Genomic DNA, 8,185 nt, shown 5'->3' with positions numbered 1-8,185 from the left:
CCGCCAGTGCTGTGGAAGGCAGGTGCACAATCAAGTGGATACTACTATGTGTACTACTGGTTGCAATTGTTACCAAATATTTACATTTTGTTAGATGACTACTTCTTAAGATATGTAACTCCCAACATTTTTATATTTTATATGTCATTCGATGTTTAGGTGTATTGACTTTAGCTTTTGAATGACACAGTTTATCATATTTACAGCTGTCGTGTCAATTTATATGGAACTAGACGTACTACTAATACTACCTTGCTAAATTCGTCTGCTCGTTTCCTGCTGATAGCTGATTATTTACATACTGTTTTGAGATGATGATATTTATTTAATTATAATATAGGGCTGCCGACCAGTCTGCTTCTTTTGGTGAGAATATCTATATCTAAAATGCGATATTCTTGACGGGGGATGCACGCGATCGTATTATCTTTTGAGATGCTCAGGTCACAGTTATATGTGCTCGCAAAGGCTCAGAAACAAAGACATGAATTTATTTTTAGCCTTACAGAACATCTGCTAATTCTTAATTGTCGGCATGCGTGTTCATCTCTCTTTCTTCCTAGCTTATTCACAGCGGGACCACAGATGTAGCAGGCATGCACATAAAATGAACAGAAAAGTGGGGAAAGCCTGGTCATCAACTGATGATATTGCCCTTATCATCAATCAATGAATATTAGTAATGAAGATTACTGAGAATATTGTCAATGTATCATTTATTTGCCTAGTAACTAACAATAAAATAATTATTTATCATCCATTCTTCCGTATATTGTTCTTATAACAGAACATATATTTATTGGCATGAGATTCGCATACAACACTCATAATATTTTACTCAACCTCCATGAGCACAACTAATGGAGCCTGCAGTGAGAACAATGTGCATGTAAATAGTATAGAGATGATCATTCGTGTCCTATGTTAGAGCTAGCAAGCGAGACTGCACAGGCCGCACTGAGGTCTTTCATACTTGAAGCATTCAATGCTCTAGGGTAGTCCCAGGTAAAAATATTCCGGTTGGACGGTACCGTGACCCGTGGAATGGCGTTATGTCGTACTAATCAAATAAATTCCGGTGGACTCGAAATAGGCAAACACTGAGACTAAAAACTAATAAGGGTTTGGATGATTTTAGAACAAGCGGACTATTTTCAGCAGGGCGTGACCTAAAAAAATACCTAACTACACATTGTATGGCCTGAGCTGCATAGCCCCAGCACTGACAATGGTTAAACAGAGCACAGGAACCCGCCGTCATTGCCTCGGAAAGATTGGACCTAGATTGACATGTTGTATGCGTAAGACTTGATATGACATGTACGACTGGTGGATAAATGAAGAAGAAAACACATGCATACACCCTAGGTACGCTTAGAGAGAGCGTGTTAGTTCGATTAAGCAAGCACAGTATTACAGTTATATACAGTTATAGCGTGGTGCGTCAGCTTGTGAGGGCAGGTGACCGTAGTACGATTCTAACTGAGTGAGTGGGTTGGGTTTACCGCCAATTTATATAGTATTTCGGTTACATCGCGGTGTGTAGCGGTAGATTTTTAAAACAAATATTCATTTAGTCACCGATGTCTTGCAAATTTGAAATTTATGTTAATGATAATATTTAGAAACAATATACGACTGCAAAAGTCTAGATTTTCAATTTTACCCCTATGGTAAACATGGTCGGTGTAGAATCTCGAATGAGTGAGTGATTGAGTTGAACAGTATTTCAGTCATCTCAGTTGATATTAATTTAAATATATTTAATTTAGTGAAGAAAGGGGTTACGTACATGTTACCCCACCAGGTAACCATCACGGTTTGTCCGTTTAAAGGGTGCAGATGTGTGTGTGTGTGTGTGTGTGTGCGTGCGAGCGTGCGTGCATGCGTACGTGCTTAGGATGCAACCGTGATATATCCCCGACCCATCTATGTTACATTCTAAAATATTTGCCAATCCCATTAACACTGCCTCATAGATTCATCTAGTCTGTCGAAGAGACCCTGAAGCAAATATATCCAAGAAAGCCCATGCAAGTCTAGAAAGTTTGGCATGTCTAGATTCCCTTGAAGGGTCTAGATTCCCTTGAAGGAAGTCTCAGCTCTCCTTTTCATGATATTGCTTATTTTTTAGACTATGAACTTTTTTCAGGAAAATATGTTCATTTTAGAAACTGGTTGTTAGTCTAAGCAGGGGACCTATATAGAAATGTTGTTGATTATCCCTGGTCTAAGATACATCCAAGGATAATCTACAACACTCTATATAGTGTCCCTGATACATCTAATACCGTAAATTTGACTAAAGCGACACGCCCACTCTCTTGCACGGGACGGCGCAAGGGAGATAAGTTTCAAATTAGCTCCCTTGGTATTCAAAATGGCGAGTTCCATGTGTAGGGCATGGGTCTCAAGAAGCATCAAAGTCTTTAGTCGGGGAATATCATTTTCAGGTGCTGTATGGTTATATTTTACAACTTATTACTGTATACCACACTACATATATATGTCTGTAAGAAACAGGCTTTATCGTGCTTTGTGACTTGTTGTTGTTGGCAAGCAAATCTGATGGTTTGTATCGCCGGTGCTGTGACTGTCAACTGGACCAAGGTCGTCGTTTGGAATGCAGTCTATCTTCAAAGTTGTTTCGAAGTTATTGGCAACGGCGTATCGGTTATATTTCATCACGACTGTCATTTCGACCCTGTCTCAATGTTTGTAAGATGCGTGAGGGTTCGGGTATCCCCGATCCTTTCATCCTATCACACCTATGATCATCAGGTTGGGAAAACCTATTTTGAAATAGGCCAATCAGCCTATAAATATGATATTTATCAAATATATTTGTTGCATTTCAGCTAGTTCAGCAAGCTAAACGTCGTGTTCCTGCCAAGGCATACACCGACGGTGTATGCCTTGGCAGGAACACGACGTTTAGCTTGCTGAACTACATTTCAGCATGATATTATCAGCATGATTCAAGGTTTGATGTCCTAAGGTTTTCATTCAAACCCTTTTTGAGTCAAATAATAAAGGAGTTTGGAAATTGTGCCATTTGGAGTACATAACATAATGCTAACCCTACATCACGTGCTAGAGAATACATTTCTATTTCTGGGACCCATAAAGTGCAGGTGTCTTGCTAAGAAAAATCTATGAAAAATTATGTTCTTAATGAAACATCTTTTCCTGAATTTCAATTTTGTCCCCAAACATTGTTTTTTCAAGCTGAGGAGGTCCAGTAACATTTCAACTCTGTGAAGTCCTATTATAGTCTGATTGGTCTATAACAAAATAGACAGAACGGCCTGTAATATCCTGCTCGGCTTATTATAGGCAGATCTGTAGGTTCCCTCAATCTGATCATTAGGGTGATGTACTCCTTTCCAATGAAAACGCTGCCTCCAAATGCCACGTACCTTTGGAATTGCTATCCCTTGTTGGTAAAACATCATTGTAAAATGCCTTAATGTCAAGAACCACTGTGCAGTTTGACCTCTGAAGATCTTGGTTAGAATTAATCTTGAGCAGTTCGAGTTCAGCTAGCAAGACATCATGTTCCTACCAAGGTATACAACAACATACCATACCTTTAGCTAGCTGAACTACAGCAACTCATGCTTGTCATAAGAGGCGACTAACAAGCAGTCAGGCTCAGTGACTTGGTTGACTCATGTCATCATGTGCTTGTGTAGATCATTCCCATATCGCTGGCATATTGCTGAGTGTGGCATACATCTAAATTCTGTCACTGTACAAGCGATATCTATAGTTGTGAGGGTATCAGAGCACCTCAGGAGTACCTTGAAGATGCTTCCACCATGCAGATTTTGAACAGGTGGTACTCGTAGTCATACTTGTATCTGTTCCTGGATAAAGTCCTAAATTTGGTGCAGGGAGCTCAGGTCTCGATTCTTGTAAAACAATTTCATTATCAAGTTCAACAATGAATAAATGAGCACAAGTTCTTTGTGGTGCCAATCCTTGCCTCAAACTTGCAATAAATGTTGGACGAGCTTTGGAAAACAGCACAAACCGGCACTATGATCAGTCACCATGGATGTTTCAGCACGCAGACACCTACTATCAGAAGCATATAGTTGTCAAGATGCCTGGCAAAAGCGATTACAGTCTCCTATTCTTTCCAATGTTTCATTAAGTAAGTACTGTTTTGGGGTACCTTATCACAGAGGAATATCATCAGCAACACCTGAAAATCACCTCCTAAATTATTCTCTCAACCTGAATTCGTACATTTACGAGACAGACACTAGGTTACACTTGCATGTGACGACGCCATGATACTATGCTTTTATCGTACTTATTATGGTTAGTACTCTTCATTATGCTTATGATTGTAATTAATACTTCAGCCTCTTCATTATTACTCACTGTAAACAAAGTAACGATAAACTCGCATGGTTTTGTGAATTGTCAAATATTGTAGCATTTACCTAAATGATTACATTATCACTTGTCAATACTTAGCCACTCTAACCCCTTGTTTAATGTAATGCTATAATCAATGATATGGTCTTGCTTAAGCTTGTTCTTCCTAATGTTCCTTATTGTATTTATCATTTGCAGATGAATTTGCTGTCCAACTGCGTGACAGGTTTGAGAAACAGAAAAGAGCCAGTGTGATTGATGTTGATATTGTAAGTTGGAAGTTTGCCATTCTTTGTATTGTTGGGAAACCATTTAAGACTGTATTCTTGTCAACACACAAAATGAGTTTTTTGGAACAGACGTACAGGAAACCCGATTATATTTTTAAAATGGTGTAGATTGTTGCTATGACACCATCCTCCTGTCATGTTTTCATTTGTGGAGTGTAAATCACAGTTCTTTAAAATATTTCTTGATGAAACTTATATCTACAACATGTGTAAACTGACTAATCACTGCATGGATATAGTCATTGAGAATTAGTGAGTTGCTCGATTGTGTTACATTACACCCTGATAACAGAGTTTGTTGCTGATAAGATCAATCATTGAATTGTCTAGTCCAGAGCAGGCTACTTTCAAAGTTCCATTGTTTGTGTATAGCTGGTCAACAAAATGCACGAGATGGATGTCTCAGACGCGGACTACATGGAGGACCTCCTATACAGGTAAGCTGTTACATCACACATATCCTTTGTCTTGACAAACTAGATGGAACATTGGGTTTCTATGGTGACAGTAAGGTTGGGGTGATTGGTACCACGCCCTACTGATAAGGGCTAGTAGTGGTGAGTATGGTTTATGCTAGTTTTCAAGCAATAACACACTGGGAGATGCCAGAAATGGGCTTCACACTTTGTATCCACCAGTGGAATCAAACCTGGGTGTTTGATGTAGTAAGTCAACACTTTAACCACTAGACTACTCCACTGCCCTCGCTGTTTCACTATTATTTGGTTAAGACTACATTTGTTGAATTACAAAAATACAATCTCTCTCAGTAATATTTCTGGTCATTAAGTTGTAAGTGATATTTTATGACAATGCATGAAGTGATGATAGTCTTCAAATTTAGTACAGAACACTAACGTATAACAAGCATACTTATAACGAACTGATGAATGTAATGAACTGTTTCTTGGGCCCTGACAACTTGCTGTTTATAATAGTGGAAATGACTATAACAAAGTAAGGTTATGATGAACTGAAAAAGTGAAATTAGTGGTGTTTTTGAGTTTGTTTGACTATACTTTACTGTGCATCAGTCTTGAATTTGTGTGTCTGCATTGACGTAAAGTTGTTTTTTTTGACAATTTTTTGCTATAGATTTCGAAACAGTGAGGATGCTGTACCTGTGAGAGACTCAATAGTTCATGCCATTGTCCGTGCGTACATCGACCTCGGATTGACAGACAGACTTCTGGACATGATGAGAAACAAGGTAACTATGTAGGATTATAAATGCAGGAAATGATATATCATGGTCATATCTACCATAGAGTCATGGTCAATCTAGTGCTTTCCAGCTTTATAATGCACTGCAGAGTTGCCTCCCTTAGCAATACCAAGATTTTCTGATTGTCAGTCTAAATCTGAAGTATGATCGTTGATACATTCGCATGATGCTGAGGATGTTGATAAATGTCAATTCCCTACATGGGCATAATGCATGAAACGCTTTTGTTGTGTCCCCCATCATGGTATTGCTGGCTTGCTTACTCCAACTGAATCGGACGTAAGTAACTAAATACTTTTCAAAGGGGACTACTACTGACTCTATTGTTGGGTTCACACTGGCACCCAGTAGCCAGTGCATGTTGTGATAGGTCAGGCTGCCACTGACTTGTTTGCATCATTCCCTGACTGGTGCAGTGTGTTAGCCAGTAGTATAGGGAATGATAGTCCGAAAACACTTTTCAAAAACCCCTCTAAAAAGCCTCATTTACTAAATGAGGCTTTGGTGGGACTATTAGCTCTTGCTATTATTGCCCCTACTACAAAGCCACGCCATCACGTTTACCGTGACTTGGCAGGCGGTAACACTGTGCCGTACGGTACGATCAATAATTCTTCTCTTACAAATCCCCTACCCGGCCCACCCCTCAAGTAGTACAAGTTAGGTTCGTCGGCTTTCATATCCACTTTATCTATGTTGTAAGTTTTGACTGACCATATAGGATCGGTGGCTCGCTTACGGCTATCGCCCTCGTGTTCCCCCGGCTGGTACAGATACCTCACTAGGGCCCTATCCGGTATCTGTTTCTCCTTCCCACGCAATGGAGCGGCCGACTCTGCAACTATTGATTTTAGTTTGATAGCGTCTGCCGGTTTCTTACCGGTGAGCCGGGTTACTTCATGGTTGATTGCCGACACCACCTCGGGTAACCTCGCTACCCATTCGGTCGATCGTTTTCCAGTGGTTGTCATTTCCCTAGCATATTGATGACCGAACAAGCGCTCAGCCAAAGTCCTATTAAATCTCTCAACTATAGCTTGGCTGCGATGGGCTCCGGCCGTGCCACGTCTGACCTTTGTATCGTGTTTGGCTAGCAGTTGTGACACGGCACCCATGAACTCCCGTCCGGGGTCAACTTGCAGCTCTGTTGGCCAAGTCAGCGGACTGCGTTTGTATATACGTTCTAATCCTTTGGCTACTTTGGCTGAATCTTTCGTGGTCAAGGGTTCGGCTTCCTTGTAACGACTGGCTACGTCCACTACGGTTAAGGCATACTTGTACCTCTTATCATGAGGTAGGAACAGTAGGTCTGCCTGGTGAATGCTATTAGGTATGTTAATTCCGAAACTCCTTCTAGGTACGTAGCGTGGCGCCGGCAAATAGATCTGCCACAGGGCTTGTTTTTCAAGCCACGCTTTGGCTTTCTCTGGTGATACTCGTGCCATTTTAGATAGCTTATCTACTGCGCTAGCTCCTTTCCAATATCCACGCGGGCTGTAATAAATAGCCTCAAATTTTTTCATGTCCATACGCGTATGTGTTTATACCATCAATAGCTATCCAACGTTTCGTGTCCATAGGCGATAGGGACGTCTTGTTTATAGTCAGTCCGTATATCTTATGTCCATCACTTCTAAGCGTGTTCATCTTATGCCTAAAGGTACGGGTCTTGAACAGGGCCTCCTTGAATCTGGCGTGTTTGATGTGTTGTTTCACCACATACTTCTTAACCCCTTTAGCTTTTCGGATCTCACTATTGTCGGCTTTCAATATGGAGTACATCTTAGGCCTCAAACCTATGTACTCAGCTATTGGCGTGCCAGCACACTCGTCCTTCATCTTACCTAGGACCTTTTTATTTACCGTGCTGTGTATAGTATGGGTCTTAGGATAGTCGCTGGTGTCGTATAAATCGATGTGTTTTTTCATGTCCTCGTACACGTCTTCGGTTCGAATCTCCATCAGCAGGGAATCCGTGTCAGTGTACAGCACTTCACACCTGTCGCCGTACTGTTTCTTGAGCTCGTTGTAGTAAAAGTCGTACATCAGGTGTTTGGATAAATCGAGGATACTCATCCCAACGTAAACAGGTCGGTTGAATTTTATGTGGCTTTTCTTCATGTGTATGGCAACTAGGTCGTCTGTGAATATTTTATTACGGTTGAATGCCGGACTGGCTATCAATTTCCTGAGCTTGTCTTCCTCACTAGATCTAACCAGTTTCACGGTTACGCGTTTCCTCAGGTTTTCCATAGTCTTACCAAACACCGAGTTGTTCATG

General features: G+C 40.7%; 1 protein-coding gene across 1 annotated transcript in view; it reads left to right on the top strand.

Annotated features, from left to right (window-relative positions):
• The first annotated feature begins 2,320 nt into the window (after window positions 1-2,320).
• The window catches only part of LOC137278365 (small ribosomal subunit protein mS27-like), a 29,862-nt gene continuing 23,997 nt past the window's right edge, over window positions 2,321-8,185 (top strand). Inside the window, exons 1-5 of the mRNA XM_067810654.1 lie at window positions 2,321-2,453; window positions 4,070-4,159; window positions 4,588-4,658; window positions 5,052-5,116; window positions 5,775-5,889. Coding sequence (XP_067666755.1) covers window positions 2,381-2,453; window positions 4,070-4,159; window positions 4,588-4,658; window positions 5,052-5,116; window positions 5,775-5,889 — 414 coding nt within the window. The 5' untranslated portion in view covers window positions 2,321-2,380. The remainder of the gene's footprint in view (window positions 2,454-4,069; window positions 4,160-4,587; window positions 4,659-5,051; window positions 5,117-5,774; window positions 5,890-8,185) is intronic.

Source organism: Haliotis asinina, chromosome 3 (genome assembly GCF_037392515.1).
Source record: "Haliotis asinina isolate JCU_RB_2024 chromosome 3, JCU_Hal_asi_v2, whole genome shotgun sequence".
Taxonomy (NCBI): Eukaryota; Metazoa; Mollusca; class Gastropoda; order Lepetellida; family Haliotidae; genus Haliotis; species Haliotis asinina.
The sequence above is the reverse complement of the archived record's forward strand: the minus strand, read 5'-3'. Positions and strand labels throughout refer to the sequence as shown.